The sequence below is a fragment of the Notamacropus eugenii genome, chromosome 1 (genome assembly GCF_028372415.1).
Source record: "Notamacropus eugenii isolate mMacEug1 chromosome 1, mMacEug1.pri_v2, whole genome shotgun sequence".
NCBI classification, from domain to species: Eukaryota; Metazoa; Chordata; class Mammalia; order Diprotodontia; family Macropodidae; genus Notamacropus; species Notamacropus eugenii.
In genome coordinates this window covers 148,478,455-148,500,842 of record NC_092872.1, presented here as the reverse complement: position 1 = coordinate 148,500,842, position 22,388 = coordinate 148,478,455, and the positions used below count along the sequence as shown (strand labels likewise).

The 22,388-nt window shown below is 36.8% G+C and overlaps 1 protein-coding gene across 2 annotated transcripts in view; it reads right to left on the bottom strand.

Annotated features, from left to right (window-relative positions):
* ICE2 (interactor of little elongation complex ELL subunit 2) overlaps positions 1-22,388 on the bottom strand; it is a 59,153-nt gene that overhangs the window by 4,051 nt on the left and 32,714 nt on the right. For both annotated transcript variants that reach the window (XM_072616471.1, XM_072616479.1), the window contains exons 13-15: positions 16,599-16,683; positions 14,397-14,447; positions 7,993-8,251 (exon numbers count right to left, since the gene is read on the bottom strand). In XM_072616471.1, coding sequence (XP_072472572.1) covers positions 7,993-8,251; positions 14,397-14,447; positions 16,599-16,683 — 395 coding nt within the window. The remainder of the gene's footprint in view (positions 1-7,992; positions 8,252-14,396; positions 14,448-16,598; positions 16,684-22,388) is intronic.

Below are 22,388 nucleotides of genomic sequence, written 5' to 3'. Positions count from 1 at the left end.
GTAAGTTAGTCTAAATGTTTTGAACCTTGCAGTTATTTTATTACAGTTTCTACCATTTCCTTTCGTTCCTTACATATGCCTTTTCTAATTTCTGGGGGCAATGACTAGATCCTGAATTGCTATCACAACCCTTCCATTTCTCTAAACCAATCTGTAGGACTCAGTCATCTCTTAGATACTTCTCAACATACTGTTGCTGAGTTTATATGAAGGGCACCCCATAGAGAGCACTGTGAATTCTATTTTGGATCTTAGCTTATTTTTACTGGCTTTGTCTAGAGATAAACTACTTTCAGTTATATTAGACAAATACAGTGATGTGTACTTGTTAGCAGCCCTTACTACTAAAATGGTCTGCTTGATCCAAAAGCATTTCTGTAGGTTTTTGACTTATCATTTGCTCTTAGAATGTCTATCAATCTTCTTCCTCCTTTTTGATGAGGAATCTATCGATAGCTACCTTCCTTAAAGGGATGGCTCCTATGTTTTTTAAAAATTGTATGGGTTTTTTGAGGACACTTCCTTAAGTTGTTACTGAAAAGTTCTTTACTTCTTTCTTTGTCCATTTGACAGCTCCAAAAGTGCATGTCGTCTGGCACTGCAGAGATGTTAACTGCTTTTAAACGTGTTCTTCACACTGAGCTTTGATTTCAAGTTGCCACTAAGTTTTTCGTGACATACACAACATTCTTCAAGAAAGCCTTGTATCTGATGTGGGCCAGGAGAAAACAAAAGGTATTTTTAAAGTACTTCATTCACCCACTGGTTCAATTCGGACTCTAGATTCAAGCTTGAACCCTGAGGCTCTATTTTTCCTTGACAAATATTAAGAATTTTATACTTAGCACAAATGATATTTGAATATCACTTGGGAAGGATTCCACAAGAGGAAGAAGCTACTGAATGTTTCATATAACCTTTGGGATGACTACCTCTTCAACCTTAAAGCCATACATGGTTCTATTCAGGACAGAGAATAATAATTTAAAGCTATGAAGAAATAGAAAAAAGCTTAAACTATTTCCCTGGAAGATGCCACATTTTATATCCATTGCTGCTAGCATTATTGTGTTGGTGGCATATTGTAAACAGAGAAAGCTTTCCATGTGGACATCAAAACCTCTAAGATCCTCACTATACTTGGTTCTATTTTATACATACATTGTTACTACTATTGTTGTAATCTAATTCTCATCTTTTTAATGGAGCTCAGACAGAAATGGTTTTAAGACAAGTCACTATCCCGCTGTCTCCGCTATATTTAATGCTTTATGGATTAATGCACAGGTTGACAAAATAACTGCTTCTCCATAGTTGATAAAAAAAAAAAAAAGCATGAGGATGTAAACTCATCTCCACAAGAATACTGTAAGCATTTCTGGGCAAACTCCAGGAGCAGAAAGGTCAACAGACCACAAACACTTCATCCCCGCTCCACCATGGTTTTGATTTCTTCTTTTTTTCTGACAGCTTTTCATTCCATATAACTTGGAGATTATGATTTTTTATGATGACCTATATTAAAAACATTCTTAAGGTTTTTATGTCTCAGCAATTATGGGCAAGAGTTCTGTCAAAAGGTTTTACTGCAGGTTTTTGTTAGAGTTCTCCAAGATACCGTGAGATCTGTAATTTTATCACAAAGATTTATCATCTGTCAGTTCATGAAAGATAACAAGCTCCTAATATATCATCAAAGCCATTTAGTCATGTCTTGATCAGTATTTTGTAGATATTACATTTTTGCAGCCTAAAAAAAAAAAACCATTTATTGAGTGCCTACTATGTTCCAAGCACTGTGCTTAAGCCCTGGGGATAACAAATACAAAAAATAAGATAGTTCTTGATCTCAAGAAATTTACAATCTAATGGGGAAGATGAAACACAAAAGGAAGCTATAAAGTGTGGAGGGATGTCACAGTGGGGGAAGATACTCAAAATTGGGGCATGATGGAGAAAACAATCAGAGAAGTCCTAAAGTTCCCTAGTACAGTTAGGTGAGAAATCAAATATCTGACCTGAGGGGTCTCTTTAAATGGAGGTTTGGAGTTCATGGCTCTACCCTCCAATCAGAGAGGAAGAGAGTAGTGAAGAGATTTTTCCAATAATGAGCTTTCTGAGGCATGAAGTCAGTCACAGAGGTTCCATGGTAGTGCAGCAAGGGGAGAAAAGGGCAATGATGTAAAAAATGAGTGAAAAATGTTTCCTTATATAATCTGCATTGATAAGTAAATCCTATAATTTGTGGTGGCAATGACCAGCATAGTAACAACAGCAATGACGGTCATCTCCACTATCACACCACCATAATTACTCCTCCTTCTCTACCTCCTCAAATATTGGAGTCTTCTAAGTGAAAGAAGGATTAGACTTTTTGCTTAATCACAAAGTCAGGAACACTCATCATCTTCCTGAGTTAAAATCTGGCCTCAGACAATAGCTGTGTGACCCTGGGCCAATCACTTAACCCTATTTGCCTCAGTTTCCTCATCTGTCAAATGAAGTGAAAGACATGACAAACCACTCCAGTATCTTTGCCAAGAAAACCTCAAATGTGTATATGAAGTGTATATAACTCCAAATCCAGTACTCTTTGCATTATATAATGATGGCACTTCTTTAAGCACACAAATACTACAATTAGGTGAACACTGTGACTTATGAAATCTGAAAAACATTAGCCTTTCAAAAGTTTGTTAGCTATAATTTCAACATGACACTTCAGTTCCAAAAACTAAGCTTGTTTCATCAACTGAAGTGAATTAACACTGTTTACACTATTTCCAATACTACTCAACAGGACTCTCTGATATGACTGAAAAAATAACCCAACTATAACAAGACAAGTGAGCCTAAGAACAAAGGAAAGACACCAAAGAGAAGATCATTTCAGCTTGATATAAGGAAAAATTTCCCAACAATTACACATATATAAATGAGGAAACAGGCTACTTTTGGGGTAAGTATGCTTCTGTTTGCTACAGACTTTCACTTCAAAGTGGGGTGATCACTTAGAAGAGAGGAGATAATTTTTCAGCTTTAGCTTAGTTTAAATGAGTCTGAGCTTTTGCCCAACTATAGAGATTTTTTGGTAGTTCCTAGTTGAGAGTAGATAACAGGAACATGCAGTGCATCCAAGTTAAACAAGGTTTCTTTACTTCTCTCATCAGTGTTCAGCAACTGGGGAGGAACTGGAGAAGGTGGATACTGGGACTAATTTAGGGTCAAGGACTGGGAGGAAATGAGAAATGAAGTCCAAAGAATTCAGTTCAGGGATGGAGGAGAGTGCCTTTTGAAACTGTAAAACTTTAGGGTCAAGACTGTTAAAGAAGGAAAGAGAGTCCAGAAAAGAAGTTACTAGGGAAACAGGCAAGGATTAGTGGTCAAAGTGAGGAAGATGAGCAAGAATATAAATGAGGCAATGGGAGAATGATCAGAGGGTAATTTCAGGGTTCAAGAGGAAAAACTAGTGATACAAAGTGAGAAACAGTAAATACTGTAAAAATGAGTTATTTCATGTTATCATTCTATTACTATCATTATTATAAGGCAGCCCCCCCACCCCCAAAGACTAGCTTCATTTTAAGAAAACATTTGGAGCCAAATACAATGCTTTTCCCTTTCAGTTGATGAAGTAGCTGGGAATCCTAGTATTAAACTGTTCATTTTCTCTAAAAAGACATAAGACACCCCACACACACAATTATATGTTTGTCTGACAGACTATAATCATAGTTTCTAAATTAAAAGGAAATCACATCCACCTACAAAGGCCATAAATCTCTCAAAAATAGCTCTTCAATCATTATTATTGTTAAGATTACTAAGAAAAACTTTGTTGTAGAATAGCATAGGAATAAGCATTTATCTGAGGCATAAATGAGAAGAAAAAAACCTAGAACTACAAATAGAGCAGTTAAGTGTAAGGTATTACAACTTTCCATTTTTTCCACTGGTTCCACCTAGTTAATCATAAATTAGTTATTTCCTGGTCAAGTAATCTTACAAAAACATAAAATGGATTCTTCATACCCCAAAGTGGGATTCTACACTAACAAAAATGTTTAGAGGATACCAAAAAAATTTCCTAATCATTGTGAATTAAGTGCATTTTGCACTTGCACACACAGACAGACACAGACACACACACGTATATAAGTGCATATAAATATCCCTAAAACTTATATACCATATTTAGAATAAACTCATGGTAATTTACTGATTAAAACATGACAAAAAATATATTTAATAAATTTTTAAAAAGAACAAAGCCTATCTTTTTTAAAAAATGTAAAATCCCTGAAAAGTCTCTATTTTTAAAAAGGAACATATGTTTTTGGCAACCTAAAATGAGCAGATTACAATACCCAGGCAATAAATCTGGTTCTGATTTTAGCAATTAAGGAAAAATGGGAACTCACAGTATGTCACATAGTTTTGCCTTTCTGATAGCAGAAGGTACATAAGCTTATGGACTCATTGATGTAGAGCTAGTCTTTTTGCTGGGAAAATATCCTTCTCTTCTTTAAATCCTATTAGGAATTAATCAGATTGGTTCTTATATAAAGGATATCAAGTAACACTGGATTCAAGATTTCGAGCTAGAAGGAAGAAATCATCTAGTCCAATTATCTGATTTTGCAAATCATAAAAATGACTCCCAGAGAAGTAACTCTCCCAAGCTAGTAATATAAGACCTCAAATTCAAAATCAGGTCCCTTAACTCCAAATCCAGTACTCTTTGCATTATATAATGATGGCACTTCTTTAAGAACACAAATACTACAATTAGGTGAACATTGTGAATTATGAAATGTGCAAAAAATTAGCCTTTCAAAAGTTTGTTAGCTATAATTTCAACATGACACTTCAGTTCCAAAAACTAAGCCTGTTCCATCAACTGAAGTGAACTAACACTGTTTACACTATTTCCAATACTACTCAACAGGACTCTCTGTCAAAAGAATTTTTTAGGGGGCGGAGCCAAGATGGTGGAGTAGAAAGACACACATACACTAGCTCCAAACCCACAGCCCATAAAATATCTGTAAAAAAGAACTCCCAACAAATTCTGGAGCAGCAGAAGCCACAGAACAACAGAGTGGACGAGATTTCTGTTCCAGAGAACCCAGAAAACCTCTCGCAAAAGGTCCTCGTGCTGCGGACCCGGAGCCCAGCCCTGCCTTGGCCGTGCGGCACCGAGGAGCGGATCCCAGCAGGCTTCAGGGACAGAATCTCCAGTGGCCCCGCGGGTCCCTCCACCCACAGGTGACAAGGGTCAGTGAGAGGGTCTCTTTGGCTGGTTGAGAGGGGAGTGGGGTGCCCCCATAACTCAGGCCCCTTTGGGAGGCAGCAACGGAGGTGGGAGCAGACAGGGGCTCCCCAAGCAGGCAGGAACCCAGATCCATTGTTGAAGGTCTCTGCATACACCCCCGAGGGAACTGAGCCCCATGAGGCAGCCCTGCCTCCACCTGAGCACCTGAACTTAATCTCACACTGAATAGCAGCCCTGCCCACCCGGCCCCTCCCCCCCTCCCCTCCCACCCCTCCCCCCCACCTAAGCCCTGAGGCTGGGAAGCAGCATTTCAATCTCAGACCCCAAGTGCTGGCTGGGTGGATCTGGAGGCGAAGTGGGTGTGAAGAGAATATTCAGAAGTCAAGTCACTGGCTGGTAAAATGCCCAGAAAAGGGAAAAAAAATAAGACCCTAGAAGGCTATTTTCTTGGTGAACAGATAGCTCTTCCCTTCCTTTCTGATGAGGAAGAACAATGCTTACCATCAGGGAAAGACACAGAAGTCAAGGCTTCTGTATCCCAGCCCACCCAATGGGCTCAGGCCATGGAAGAGCTCAAAAAGGATTTTGAAAATCAAGTTAGAGAGGTGGAGGAAAAACTGGGAAGAGAAATGAGAGACATGCAGGTAAAGCATGAACAGCAGGTCAGCACCCTGCTAAAGGAGACCCAAAAAAATGCTGAAGAAAATAACACCTTGAAAAATAAGCTAACTCAACTGGCAAAAGAGGTTCAAAAAGCCAACGAGGAGAAGAATGCTTTCAAAAGCAGAATTAGCCAAATGGAAAAGGAGGTTCAAAAGCTCACTGAAGAAAATAGTTCTTTCAAAATTAGAATGGAACAGATGGAGGCTAATGACTTTATGAGAAACCAAGAAATCACAAAACAAAACCAAAAGAATGAAAAAATGGAAGATAATGTGAAATATCTCATTGGAAAAACAACTGACCTGGAAAATAGATCCAGGAGAGGCAATTTAAAAATTATGGGCCTAGCTGAAAGCCATGAACAAAAAAAGAGCCTAGACATCATCTTTCATGAAATTATCAAGGAGAACTGCCCTGAGATTCTAGAACCAGAGGGCAAAATAAGTATTCAAGGAATCCGCAGATCACCGCCTGAAAGAGATCCAAAAAGAGAAGCTCCTAGGAACATTGTGGCCAAATTCCAGAGTTCCCAGGTCAAGGAGAAAATATTGTAAGCAGCTAGAAAGAAACAATTCAAGTATTGTGGAAGTACAATCAGGATAACACAAGATCTAGCAGCTTCTACATTAAGGGATCGAAGGGCATGGAATAGGATATTCCAGAAGTCAAAGGAACTAGGACTAAAACCAAGAATCACCTACCCAGCAAAACTGAGTATAAATACTTCAGGGGAAAAATTGGTCTTTCAACGAAATAGAGGACTTTCAAGCATTCTTGATGAAAAGACCAGAGCTGAAAAGAAAATTTGACTTTCAAACACAAGAATGAAGAGAAGCATGAAAAGGTAAACAGCAAAGAGAAGTCATAAGGGACTTTACTAAAGTTGAACTGTTTACATTCCTACATGGAAAGACAATATTTGTAACTCTTGAAACTATTCAGTATCTGGGTACTGGGTGGGATTACACATGCACACATGCACACGCACACGCACACACAGATAGAGACAGAGTGCACAGAGTGAATTGAAGATGATGGGATCATATCTTAAAAAAATGAAAGCAAGCAGTGAGAGAGAAATATATTGGGAGGAGAAAGGGAGAAATGGAATAGGGCAAATTATCTCTCATAAAAGAGCCAAGCAAAAGACTTATTAGTGGAGGGATAAAGAGGGGAGGTGAGAGAAAAACATGAAGTTTACTCTCATCACATTCCACTAAAGGAGGGAATAAAATGCACCCTCATTTTGGTATGAAAACCTATCTTACAATACAGGAAAGTGGGGCGTAAGGGGATAAGCAGGGTGGGGGGATGATGGAAGGGAGGGCATGGGGAGGAGGGAGCAATTTGAGGTCGACACTCATGGGGCGGGACAGGATCAAAAGAGAGAACAGAAGTAATGGGGGGCAGGATAGGATGGAGGGAAATATAGTTAGTCTTATACAACATGACTATTATGGAAGTCATTTGCAAAACTACATAGATTTGGCCTATATTGAATTGCTTGCCTTCCAAAGGGAAGGGGTGGGGAGGGAGGGATGAAGAGAAGTTGGAACTCAAAGTTTTAGGAACAACTGTCGAGTTCTGTTCTTGCCACTAGGAAATAAGAAATACAGGTAAAGGGGTATAGAAAGCTATCTGGCCCTACAGGACCAAAGAGAAGATGGAGACAAGGGCAGAGAGGGATGATAGAAGAGAGAGCAGATTGGTGATAGGGGCAATTAGAATGCTCGGTGTTTTGGGGTGTGGGGAGGGGACAAAAGGGGAGAAAATATGGAACCCAAAATTTTGTGAAAATGAATGTTAAAAGTTAAATAAACAAATAATTTAAATAAAAAAAAGAATTTTTTTAGAAGCTGATTTGAAAACTTTATAAAGAACGATAGCTAACGTGCGTGCCTATACACAGATGTGACTAACACATGATATTCCATAATCTTGTTATGGGCCCTGTATTTTCAAAAACCTTTCAGGATTAATATTCCAAATATGAATCCCCAGGTGACCCAATCTAAAACAGCAAATGCACCACTGGATTTCAAAACACATCTTACCTTTTGCAGCTTTGTAGGGCCTTGAGATTTAGGTGGAAAAGTACAAGGTATTCTTCCATGATGAATATGATAAGGTAACATGACAGTTGGATCTAATGGAACCCAGGGAACAGAAAGACTGGATGGTACAGTGGGTAAGCTGCAATGAGCTTTATGCAAATTATAAGCTGTTCTAGAAAATTTTTCATCAGAGTTTTTGTAGATCAAAAGTGAAGAATCTTCTGCTGCATGACTCAGCAAGTAGGAGCCCTCCTGCAAACTAAATTAATATATATTTATTACAACTCAACATTTCTGATGATTATGTCAAATTCAACACCAAATCCCTCCAGTAATCAACTTGAAAATAATTCTGTAACTTCACTGATGAAACTTTATTTATACAGTGTTAATAAAATGCCACTGTCAAATCTAATAATACATTTTATTAGCAAATAAACTATCATACTTTTTCTTTTGAAATGATTATCTTCTATTCATCCTGCGTATGCCCTATTTATGTGTATTTGATTACTTGTTGTCTCCCCAATTAAATTGTGAGCTCCTGGAAGGTAAGATTGTCTTTTAACTCTTTTTGTATCCCCAGAGCTTAATACACTGCAGGGTGACTGAATGGTAACCAGATTTTTCGTTTGGTTATAGTTTTCAGGGAGTCTAATGATTCTTAAAATTCTCTCTCCTTGACATGTCTATCAATTATTTCTGATAATAGATAGCTTAGATTTTCTTCCACTTATTCAGTGTTTTGATTTTATGGTAAAATTTCTTGTCGTCTTAAGGTCTATTCACACTATTATATTTCTCATTTACTTCATTAAAGTTTTCTACCTCCTGTTTAAGGTAGTAAGTAAGTTTAAGTTCCTTATTCTGCTTCCATTATTTTTTCTTAAGAATTTTAACTTCATTTAAAAAAATTAACCTGACAAACATATCTATATAAAAAGAACAGAAAAGGAGAACTGCATATAAAACTGAATTTCTATTACACATCACTTTTAAAGAATTTAACAAGTTCAGAACATTAGTTCCAAAGATGTCCTGCTTGTCTATGTCTCCTTCAGAACTCCATTCTTTTGTCTTTTGTGCATTATGTAAAGACTCCATTTATGTTTTTTTTCTCCTTTTAATTACTGGGGTTAATATCACTAAGTTGCTATCTTTCATGTGCAAATAAGTATGGTCAAGCCAAATAAACTCCTGCAAGCCAAGGTTGGTCACTGAATTGACCAGAAACTTAAATTTTCAGTTCTTTTTCTTCCCATTGTATAAACTGCTCTTCTGGTTCTGCTCATTTCACTCTTCTTGAGTTCATGCAAATCTTCCCAGGTTTTTCTAAATGTATCCCTTTTCACTTCTTATGGTGCAACAATATTCCATTACATTCATATACCAGAATTTGTTCTGTTCATTTGCCAAGTGATGGCTTATAGCAAAAAATATTACTATAAATATTTTTGACCAGATAGGCCACATTCCTCTTTCTATTGTGTTTTTTTAAGGTATATATTTAGTAATAATATTAATAGGTTAAAAATTCAATGACTTTTTGGATACAGTTCCAAACTGCTTTCCAAAATAGCAAGACTAAGTCGTATCTTCAACAGGAGAACATCAGTATGCTTGTGTTCTCTAAAAGTCTCTCCAATACTTACTATAACTATTTTTATCTTTGCTGATCTGATGGTATTGAGGTAGAACTTTGGAGTTTTAAGCAGCATCCCTCTTATTTCAATGATTTGGAGCATTTTTTCCCCCAAATAATTATTTATAGCTTATGTTTCCTCCTCTGAGAACTGTTTGTTTATATATTCTGATCTATTAGGGAATGGCTCTTATTCTTACATATTTGAATAAATGCTTCATGTATCTTAGTTATCAGATCTCTTATGAGAGAAATCTGCTATATTTGTTTTTTTTAACCAACAAGTTAGTATTATTTCTTTAAGATCTGAAAAGTGCTTTATAAGCATTATCTCATTGATCCTTATATTAACTCTGGGAGATAAGTACTTTTATTATCCTCATTTTACAGATGAGAAAACTGAGGCAGGAAGAAGTTAAATTATTTGCCCAGGGTCACACAGCTATTAAGTGTCTAAGACACTAAGAAGGTCCAGTGTTGCCTCAATTGTCATACATTGGACAATAAGTCTTCATACAAGGTTTATTTCAAATATAGGTTACTTCAATCTCTTATTTCTTGTTCTGTTAATTTGATGTTTGGGGGTTTTTTGATATTCATTGATTTTGTTTAAGTTATTGTTCATGCTGGGTTTAATTGGGCAAAATAGTTTCTAACAATTTTATTTTCCTTTTTCCTAATAAATTTTATTTTCATTTTTTTATACAGGCAATTTGGTTTTCCTGTTCTTTTTTGTTGTTAAAAATCGGATTAACAGTTTATCTATTTTATAAGCTTTTTAAAAAAAACTGCTAATCTTATTGATCATTTCATTGCTTTGGTTTTTTGGCTTTCAATTTTGTCAATTTCTTCTTTGATTTTCATAATTTCTGTTTCTGTGCTTGATTGGATTGTTTTTCAGTTTTTTAAAAAAATGTACACCCAATTCACTGGTTTGTTTTTTCTTTTGTTGATTAAATAATTCAGTGTTTGAAGTATTTCTATAAATGTTGCTTTTGACTGAACGCTAATTTTAGAATGTTATCTCATTGCAATTTTGTTTATGAAATTATCAAATATTCCTGTGATTTATTCTTTGATTCACGAAGTCTTAAAGATTATCTAGTCTCCATTTAAATGCAAATCCTTTCTTCATTGCTCAACACTGATTATAATTTTTACAATACTGTCAATAAAGGATTTAATTTTCCTGTATTTGTTTTGATTTTGTTTTAGAATATGGCTAAGAAATACATATGCATATATTTCTATTAAAAATCACCAAGAATCTAGCACATCTAACATTATTAAGATTATATTCATGTCTTTTGACTTCTTTCCTATTTATCTTTTTATTACTTTTGTCTAGACATCAAACAGCAACATGGAGGTTTCCAAACTATTATTTTGCTATTTCTCTCTATGATTCGCTTAACTTTTCATTTCAGTACTCATGTTAAAGCAATTATATATACACACATTAAACACTGATGTTATTACATTATCTATCATACCTTTCAGCATAATTTTCTTTCTTGCAAACAATATGCTGTTAGATTGTGCTTTCTAATCCATTTTGCTACCTTCTTCCATTTAATTGGCAAGTTCATTCCATTCAATTTCAGTCATGATAGTTCATCCACCATATTCCCTAGTATTTGTATCACTTTTTACCCCCATCCCCAATTCTTTAACAAAGCAGAGGGAACGTGATCCACATTCGTAATCTATAACTTATGTGATTTGTTCCCATTTCACTTTCCCTCCTCTATTTTTACTTTTCTCAAACCCAACCACTTTTTCTTATACTTTCTTTTTTCCTTTTAATCTCCCATTTATCATTCTACTCTCCAAAGCTGAAGTTTATTGTTCTGTCCACTCCCTTCAAATCTGCTCCTTTCTGTCAAATCTTCCCTTTTCTCTCCCTGTACCCATCTATTTCCCAATTGAGTTCAATGTATTTGTCTAACAAATTCTTATGGGTATATCTGATATCTGATTTTATGCGTGAAGTTTGTGAGATATCTTCTCCCTCCATTTCATACTCCAACTTTGTACATGCGTCTCACATAGCACAATTAGGAGAAATGTTTAAGTTTTTCCCTTATTTCTTTCCTAGCATATTCTTTTCCCTTCCTTTTCTGTCCTGTCTTAAAATTATCAAAACAGGAAAAAAACTCCACAATCCCAGGCCTCCTTGGGTTTGTCTTTCTCAAATTCCAGTAGGGTTCTGAAGGGATGCTTATCTCTTTTCTCCCCATTAGAATGTAAGTAGTTCATTAACATTTAGTCCCTTACAATTGCTCAAATCTATTTACCTTTCTAGGTTTTTCTTTGCTCTCATGTTTGCGTTTCAAAGTTTTGTACAACTCTAATCATTTCATTGGGAATATTTCAAAGTCTTTGTTAAAGGATCATCCTTTACTTCCCATGGGAAAATGTGCTCAGGTTTGCAGGGTAAATTATTATTGTTTGTAAATGTTTGTCTTTCACCTTTCAAAATATCATATTACAAGAATTTTCTCTAGTATAGCAGCAACATATTCTTGTGAGATTTTGACTACAATTGCTTGGTATTTGAACTTTCTGTTGCTTTCAATATTTTTTTCTTTGACCTGGAAGCTCTAGCTTTTGGCTACAACATTCCTACAAGCTTTCAATTAGGGGTTTCTTTCAAGATGTGCATTGATTCTTACTATTTTCCATTTAACCCTATGGCTAAACCTATGAAAAGATGTAAGAAGTTTTCCTTTTATGGTTTTTTTTTTTTGAAACATAGTGCCCAGGATTTTTCATGTGACCTGATTTAAAGGCAGTTTTAATTTTTCTTAAATAATTTCTCTTTAACCTGTTTACATGCAGCCCCTTAGACTCATTGAACTGGTTGCTCTACTCTATTTTTCAGCAGGGAGTCTGATACCACTATTCCAAATTTTGCCTCTAGATTTGTTTTATGTTTTTTGTTTCATTCCTTTAATTATTCTAGTAGTCCTTAGAGCCAAGCCATTTTTCCCCATCTAGGTATCTGCTTATAGTTATTACAAAATTATTTTCTTCTTTTGGGTTTACTAATCTTTGGGCATCTTCTAATTCATAACATTTTTTTCATTGTGGTAATTATTTTTATGTACCTAGTAATATCTTAGCTCCTCATCTGGAACACCGCTTTGAGGTGAGGCCCCAATATGCTGTCTTCTCTTGAATGAGGTGATCAGGCCCTGTTTGGTCCTGTCTTTGATTTCTGGGGTTCCTGACAGCAGATTCGACTTCCTGTCTTCCTGTGCAATGACTGATAAGAATTGGCTCTATCCCTTCTTGGGCCTAGCAGTTTTGACAATTTTTTAATCTAACAAAAAATCAATTCAGCAGCTTCTTCACTTAATTTATTTTTATGCTTTCACATTTAATTTTTTAAAATTAATATTTTATGCTTTCACACTGTGCACCTAGTTGGCACAGTGAACATAGCACAGGACTTGGAGTCAAGAAGAAATGTGTAGGAATCTTGACTCAGACACTGCTTGGCTGTGTGGCACTTACCTTCTCTGTGCCTGCATCTGTTAAATGGGAATAAGAGTGCTCACATTTCAGTGCTGCAAGGATCAAATGAGTCCATACACGTAAAGCATTTTGCAAACCTAAAAGCCTTATGTAAACACTAACTATGATTAATTTGGTCAAATCTTGCATTCTTGGCCTTTTTCAGTCAACAACTTTCCATCACAAGTATCTATAACTTCATTTCTATAAAAAGTGTGTTTGTCTTTTGTTGCGAAGACCATGCCATCAGAGAAATGATGACATGGCTTGCACTTGACTCTGTATTGAGTGAGGGAGGGCTGTGCAGGTCACCAGCCTCACTTCTCCAGAGTCATCTGAAACCAGTGATCAGATATTCATCAGGATGACTGGAGATGACCCAGGATGAGGCAATTGGGATTAAATGACTTGCCCAAGGTCACACAGCTAGTAAGTGTCAAGTGTCTGAAGTGAGGTTTGAACTCAGGTCCTCCTGAGTCCTGCATTGGTGCTCTATCCTTTGTACCACCTAGTTGCCCCATCTATAAAAAGAATGTGTATTCTGTAAGAAAAGCAGAGATCTGTCTCTGTGAGTGGCCTCTCTACTACATACAATGCAAAAGCTTGTTCCCAAGAAACCTTTGAATTTGACTTTTTTAAGTCTGTATTTTCTTCCTGAAAAGAGGAACATATTGCTATGGGGACCTGTGATGTCTAGTGCACTGAAAAATTAAATGATTTACCTTAAATTATTTGTGTAACAGTAACAAAGTTAATGTGAACGAGAGCCAAGACTTGAATTCAAATTTTCCTTTTCTACGTTTCTTAGAAATATTTTCTGAAAAAACGAGGATAATGGAATGCTTACACCAAAAAAGACTATCCTGATCATCACAAGCTAATATTAATAAAGCATAATGTGCTTCAAATAAAAAGTATGTACATAATTTTAACAAATGGCCTGTGTTTAAACTTAAGGTTTGAGTTTTAGGAAATATATACATATACATGTATATATATTTGTAGGCCTTAACTTCCTGCTCTATCCCTTCCAAAAATGGGGCTGGCCCAATCTAAAATCAAGTTATACTATTTAATGAACAGCAATTACAATTTACACACAACCCGCACCCCGCCCCCTCCCAATCCAACTTTGACAAAGTAATTAACTGGAAGGTACCCAAAGAGGATGTTTTCTACATAGTTCCTATTTGTTTTGGTTAAAGAAATTCAGAGAATAATGTAGCATTCAGAAACTGCTTACCTACTTATTTTCTTCAGAATATGCTGGAGAACATTAAATGCATTTGGAGTACTATGAGGAATAAATACAAACAAAATAAAGTTCACAATGCTAATCCTTACAAAGGCACAAGTCAACTGTTTGCATTAACTAGAAAAGAACAATCGTACTGACAATCCAAAATCGTATTAGGATTAGGAATTGGATTAGGAATAGACAATGACTCCTAGATTATAAACTTCTTGAGAGCAGGAATTATGTCTTATTTATCTTTGTATTTTACACAGCATCTATCACAGTATATTGACTATGGTACACTGAACTTTTAAACATTTGCTGGATAAACAATTTTATTTTCTAGATTTATCTATGTTTGGTTCAGTGTGAGCTCAGGGTAAATGTGGGGAAATAATTTTATCATGTTTTCTGAAAACCACTCCCATATTCAAATTATATTTTAAAATATTCAGAAAAGAACTTGTTTCGTTTAAGAAGCATTACTGGTTGGAGAACTTTAGCAGACCCGGTGTGGGATAGAATTACTAAAAAATTACCCCTTTTTGTAAATTAAACCTTGAAAAAGGTTGAAAAAGAGTTAGAATTGAGAGTAAATTAGCTGTTTCTGGATGAAGGAAATGTTTCTTGAAAAGCAAACTCCTGAATGAAAAAAAAAATAGACAAGGAAAAAAACCCAATTTAATCTGTGATGTCATTATTTAGGCCTTTTTTGATTATGAAGAAAAAGAATATGAAAAGGTTTTTATGACAGAAAATAAAATTGACTCTAAGTCTTATCAGGAGAGCTGAAAAGGCAAAATGATGTTTTCAGTAGAAGGCTGCAACAAATCTGGAAGCTGGAGCTTTGGGAAGACTTTTTTTTCTATTTGTTTAGTATTTTATTTCCCCCCCTCCCATTACATGTAAAAACAATTTTTAACATGTTTTTAAAAACTTTTGAATTCCACATTCTCTCTCTTCCTCTCTTCCCATCCCACCTTCGTTGAGAAGGCAATTTGCTATAGGTTATACATGTGTAGTCATGCAAAACACCTCCACAATAGTCATGTTGTGAAATAAAACACAGACTCCAAATTTTTCTGCAACTTCATTTATACTGGCCTCTTTGTTGTACATTTCTGACAGGAGTAAATGAATCATGCACTTACTGCTATTTTAATAGTGAAACTTTTATTGAATAAGCAGTTTATCATATTTTATTCTTTCCCCTTCGTCTGTGTTAACCTGCCTGCATTCAAACTAACAACTCAACCTACTCACTAACAAGTATCATGTTAGTTTACCTGCTGATGGTTATAAGAACTTTTGGTTCCCAAGAGAAAATAATCAGTCTTTTATAAGGCTTGCTGTGCAAATTTAAACCTAAAAAGAGAGGTAAAACACTCTAACGTATAGATTAATTTTAATCCCAGCTAAGGCCAAACAAATGAATTAAAATGAATTTATGAGCTTACACCAAGTGACAGGTGAATCAAAAAACAAAGTAAATAATTCAAATTTAAAATTGAATAAAAAATGAATAAATAAGAGGGAAAAATCCCAAACTGTATAGTACCAGAAAGTCTTGTGGACATGAAAACTTCAATGTGGATAAAACACAAAAAGAAAAGAGACGGGGCTGTAACTGGAACTTTAAGAGGGAATATAAACTTTTTAAGGGTCAGCTAGGTGGTGAAGAAGATACAGCATCAGGTCTGGAGTCAGGAAGATTAATCATCCAGAGTTCAAATCTAGACTCTGACAATTACTAACTGGGTAACTCTGCCTGCCTCAGTTTCCTCCTCTGTATAAAATGAGTTGGAAAAGGAAATGGGACAAATGACTCCATTATCTTTGCCCAGAAAACCCCAAATGAGATCAGGAAGAGTTGGACATGACTGAAACAAATGAACAACAAATAACCTCTTGAAGAAAGGTTACACTGTGCCCAAATTGTGTGACTCTGAAAGAGTGACATATAAGCAGTGATACCTTGTACTATTTCTTATGGTCATCTGACTTTACTTCCTCTGACCCATTCTGCTAGTGGTGTGGGCTTAGATTCTTTTATATGACCTCAAAGACATTTACAAAGTCTTCTCAGTCCCTAGAATAGCAAGGTTAGATGCTCTGGACATTTTATTCTTGATTTGGAACTAATAACAAAGACAAGCCATTGTCTTAGCAATTTTTTTCATCTATCACAATAAATTAAGTTGTTCTTACTTGAGTGTTGCAAACTTCTCTTTCAGTCCATCCACAGGAATTTCTTCAAGCATAAAAAGCTTTGATGTAAATGCATCAACATGTCCTGAAAATACAGGTCAAACCTATTTTTTAAACTGTCATAAAATGAAAAAGGAGAACCTAAATAATGTCCCCAAATTATTTAGTTTCTTAAACCCTTTAAAATGTTTAAACATTAATCAAAGTACTTTAAGTTCTCCTTAAAAGATCCTACGTACTACGACTTCAAATTAATTTTAGAGTCGTTTTAAAAATGACTTAAGTTATATTAAACGTTTTTTCAAGTGAAAATATTTCCAGTATTGAAGCAAATTGACATCAAATTTGTAATTTGTACGTGTCTTTATTTTTTTCTTTTTAATTAATTAATTAAACTTTTAACATTCATTTTCACAAAATTTTGGGTTCCATATTTTCTCCCCTTTTGTCCCCTCCCCACACCCCAAAACACCGAGCATTCTAATTGCCCCTATCACCAATCTGCTCTCTCTTCTATCATCCCTCTCTGCCCTTGTCTCCATCTTCTCTTTGGTCCTGTAGGGCCAGATAGCTTTCTATACCCCTTTACCTGTATTTCTTATTTCCTAGTGGCAAGAACAGAACTCGACAGTTGTTCCTAAAACTTTGAGTTCCAACTTCTCTTCATCCCTCCCTCCCCACCCCTTCCCTTTGGAAGGCAAGCAATTCAATATAGGCCAAATCTATGTAGTTTTGCAAATGACTTCCATAATAGTCATGTTGTATAAGACTAACTATATTTCCCTCCATCCTATCCTGCCCCCCATTACTTCTGTTCTCTCTTTTGATCCTGTCCCGCCCCATGAGTGTCGACCTCAAATTGCTCCCTCCTCCCCATGCCCTCCCTTCCATCATCCCCCCACCCTGCTTATCCCCTTACGCCCCACTTTCCTGTATTGTAAGATAGGTTTTCATACCAAAATGAGGGTGCATTTTATTCCCTCCTTTAGTGGAATGTGATGAGAGTAAACTTCATGTTTTTCTCTCACCTCCCCTCTTTATCCCTCCACTAATAAGTCTTTTGCTTGGCTCTTTTATGAGAGATAATTTGCCCTATTCCATTTCTCCCTTTCTCCTCCCAATATATTTCTCTCTCACTGCTTGCTTTCATTTTTTTAAGATATGATCCCATCATCTTCAATTCACTCTGTGCACTCTGTCTCTATCTGTGTGTGCGTGTGCGTGTGCATGTGTGCATGTGTAATCCCACCCAGTACCCAGATACTGAATAGTTTCAAGAGTTACAAATATTGTCTTTCCATGTAGGAATGTAAACAGTTCAACTTTAGTAAAGTCCCTTATGACTTCTCTTTGCTGTTTACCTTTTCATGCTTCTCTTCATTCTTGTGTTTGAAAGTCAAATTTTCTTTTCAGCTCTGGTCTTTTCATCAAGAATGCTTGAAAGTCCTCTATTTCGTTGAAAGACCAATTTTTCCCCTGAAGTATTTATACTCAGTTTTGCTGGGTAGGTGATTCTTGGTTTTAGTCCTAGTTCCTTTGACTTCTGGAATATCCTATTCCATGCCCTTCGATCCCTTAATGTAGAAGCTGCTAGATCTTGTGTTATCCTGATTGTACTTCCACAATACTTGAATTGTTTCTTTCTAGCTGCTTACAATATTTTCTCCTTGACCTGGGAACTCTGGAATTTGGCCACAATGTTCCTAGGAGCTTCTCTTTTTGGATCTCTTTCAGGCGGTGATCTGCGGATTCCTTGAATACTTATTTTGCCCTCTGGTTCTAGAATCTCAGGGCAGTTCTCCTTGATAATTTCATGAAAGATGATGTCTAGGCTCTTTTTTTGTTCATGGCTTTCAGCTAGGCCCATAATTTTTAAATTGCCTCTCCTGGATCTATTTTCCAGGTCAGTTGTTTTTCCAATGAGATATTTCACATTATCTTCCATTTTTTCATTCTTTTGGTTTTGTTTTGTGATTTCTTGGTTTCTCATAAAGTCATTAGCCTCCATCTGTTCCATTCTAATTTTGAAAGAACTATTTTCTTCAGTGAGCTTTTGAACCTCCTTTTCCATTTGGCTAATTCTGCTTTTGAAAGCATTCTTCTCCTCGTTGGCTTTTTGAACCTCTTTTGCCAGTTGAGTTAGCTTATTTTTCAAGGTGTTATTTTCTTCAGCATTTTTTTGGGTCTCCTTTAGCAGGGTGCTGACCTGCTGTTCATGCTTTACCTGCATGTCTCTCATTTCTCTTCCCAGTTTTTCCTCCACCTCTCTAACTTGATTTTCAAAATCCTTTTTGAGCTCTTCCATGGCCTGAGCCCATTGGGTGGGCTGGGATACAGAAGCCTTGACTTCTGTGTCTTTCCCTGATGGTAAGCATTGTTTTTCCTCATCAGAAAGGAAGGGAGGAGCTATCTGTTCACCAAGAAAATAGCCTTCTAGGGTCTTATTTTTTTTCCCTTTTCTGGGCATTTTACCAGCCAGTGACTTGACTTCTGAATATTCTCTTCACACCCACTTCGCCTCCAGATCCACCCAGCCAGCACTTGGGGTCTGAGATTGAAATGCTGCTTCCCAGCCTCAGGGCTTAGGTGGGGGGGAGGGGTGGGAGGGGAGGGGGGGAGGGGCCGGGTGGGCAGGGCTGCTATTCAGTGTGAGATTAAGTTCAGGTGCTCAGGTGGAGGCAGGGCTGCCTCATGGGGCTCAGTTCCCTCGGGGGGTGTATGCAGAGACCTTCAACAATGGATCTGGGTTCCTGCCTGCTTGGGGAGCCCCTGTCTGCTCCCACCTCCGTTGCTGCCTCCCAAAGGGGCCTGAGTTATGGGGGCACCCCACTCCCCTCTCAACCAGCCAAAGAGACCCTCTCACTGACCCTTGTCACCTGTGGGTGGAGGGACCCGCGGGGCCACTGGAGATTCTGTCCCTGAAGCCTGCTGGGATCCGCTCCTCGGTGCCGCACGGCCAAGGCAGGGCTGGGCTCCGGGTCCGCAGCACGAGGACCTTTTGCGAGAGGTTTTCTGGGCTCTCTGGAACAGAAATCTCGTCCACTCTGTTGTTCTGTGGCTTCTGCTGCTCCAGAATTTGTTGGGAGTTCTTTTTTACAGATATTTTATGGGCTGTGGGTTTGGAGCTAGTGTATGTGTGTCTTTCTACTCCACCATCTTGGCTCTGCCCCCTCAGATGTCTTTATTTTTAAGCATACTATCTCAAGATTTTTTTCAATCTCAGAAGTTCTATGATGTTAGTGATATACACAGCATCTCATTGATATCCATTACAACAGTGTCAAATAGAAATGGATCTCTACAGGGCATATACTGACAGAAAGCTACAAATTAACATCATCTGTGTTGCATTATATTTTCATTTATTTTGTTAATCATTCCCCACTACATTTCAACCTGGTTCTGGCTGAGCTCCCATGTACTTCTGTACTACAATATGTCCAAACCTTAGCTGACAATTTCTTGAAGTATTATGGGCGAATAGTCATCATTAATTATTTTGGTGGCTAATACTTGGGTGACTCTCTAAATTTAGCTAGGCTTCTCCTTTGACAACAATCTGTTGCTAGGCCTATACTTAAAGCCTTTCCAGCTTAAAAGGACCTGCCAGGAGTTATGCTACATTGGCTTGACCTTCAAAAGCCCACCTTCACCTCTATTCCACAATGAGACGCTGGACTAGGACTTTAATGAAAATATCCAGCGTAATTAAGCAAGCTCACTGCATTTATCTCCAATAAAACATGTTTTTATGATTTGACTTTGGTTGTCAAAATATGACTAGATAACAGATACTTCATCACATAGCTACATGCATTACTACTACAATGGCTAAAATTAACCACAAGACTTCCAAATAGCTAGCTCATGATTTAAAATAAAAAAAACTAATTAATGTAGAATTACACTTCAATAAGCCCAAAATCCATGATTTTATCAATATGGGCACCTCTTCTACCAATGCAAATTACAAATCTTTCATGTCTTTGTAGATGAGGCCAAAAATGTTATTACATACTTCCAAGATCTGATTATCAAACAAAGCACCTAGCAAGCAAATGAATTTAAAATAAAGATAACCTAAATGAAAGGACCTGAAAAAGTAGATTTCTTAAAATAAGTGCTTCTTCCCTAAGGTTGTCACTCCTAGCAAGCACTTCTTTGGTTTGCTATCTCCAGCACTAATGAGAAATAACATATTTTCTAAGACAACAAATACATTCTTCCCCATATCCTCTTAAGTTATTTAGCATCATAAATTATGTTACTGTTTATCAATTTCATCTTTGCATCCCTATCACACTTACTCATTAAATGGCTTCTCTAAAGAAGAAACAAGTGAATGGATTGTTATAAAAGGGATATACAATTTTTTTTTAAAAATAGGGACTGCCAACACTGATAAACATGCTAATTATAAATAAAAGCTTGGATAGTAATGGATCTTTTTAAAATGATACAAGTGTTTTCAATAGTTTATATCAAATACACTCAATCAAAAATAATTACTGTACACAAAGCACTGCCCTTGGTGTAATGGAGGTTCATAATTGGGGAAATAAAAGTCTTTTCATTAGGAGTTTACATTCTATAGGTGGGAAGATAGGTCAAACATAAATGAAACAAGTATATCTGTATGTAAGTAAGAAATGGCAGTGTTTTTGTTTTGTTTTTGCAAGGCAATAGAGGTTAAGTGGCTGGCCCAGGGTCACACAGTTAGTAAGTGTCAAATGTCTGAGGCCGCATTAGAAATCAGGTTCTCCTGCCTCCAGGGACCAGTGCTCTATCCCTGGTGCCATCTAGCGGTCCTAGAAATGACAGTTTTAAGAAGGAAGTGTAGATGTTCTTAAGTAATTAGGGCCCAGTAGCATTGGTCTAAAAAGTTTGTTGAAGGTAGATTTTATGCGTTCTGTGCTGTTTAACATTTTTATCAATAACTTGAAGGCATGGATGATATGTTTATCAAATTTAAGATAGTTACATTGAGAGGAATAGCTAACACCCTGGAGGGCAGAGTGAGGATCCAAAAGGATCTTGAGAAGAGAACCTAACAAAATGAAAATGAACAGAGAAAGATGCAAAGTCTTGCAGCTAGCTGGTACAAAACAATCAACTTCACAAGAATGAGATGAAAGAGCAATCGTTATGAAAGAAGTCTAGAAATTTTAATGGATTACAAGATCAATGAGTCATTAGTGTGATATAGCGACCAAAAAAGTTAATGCAATCTTGAGACTACATTGAGAGGCAAAGCTTATAGCAATAGGGAGGTGACAGACCTACTGTACTCTACTCTAGTGAAATCTTATCTAGAGAACTGTCTTCAGTTGTGGGCACCAGAACTTAAGAAGGACATTGATAAGGCACAGGGTATCCAGCAGAAGATGGTGAAAGGCCTTGAGTCCATGTCACGTTAAGATCAGCTGCAGGAACCAGGGCTGCTTAGCCTAGAGAAGAGAATGCTAAACAGTGCCAAGACAGCTCTCTTCAAATATCTGAAGGGCTGTTGTACCCTCATTCCACAGAAAATCAGGGATGGGAACCACAGTGGCCAATTGGCTGATCTTTTGGAGTTAGTCACATAGAGCCACTGGGTGTCCAAGAGGATCAAATGGTTGCTTTAAATGGTACTCATGGACTTCCTCAGAAGACAAGTAGCAAAGAAGCCACAGAATCCACTAAGTTAGCTTGTAACTAAATAAAAAAAATATTTCCATGGAGCTTGAAGGTCTGCAAAGTGCTTTAAATCTCTCATTTGATCCTCACAATAATTTTATGAAGTAGTTGCTA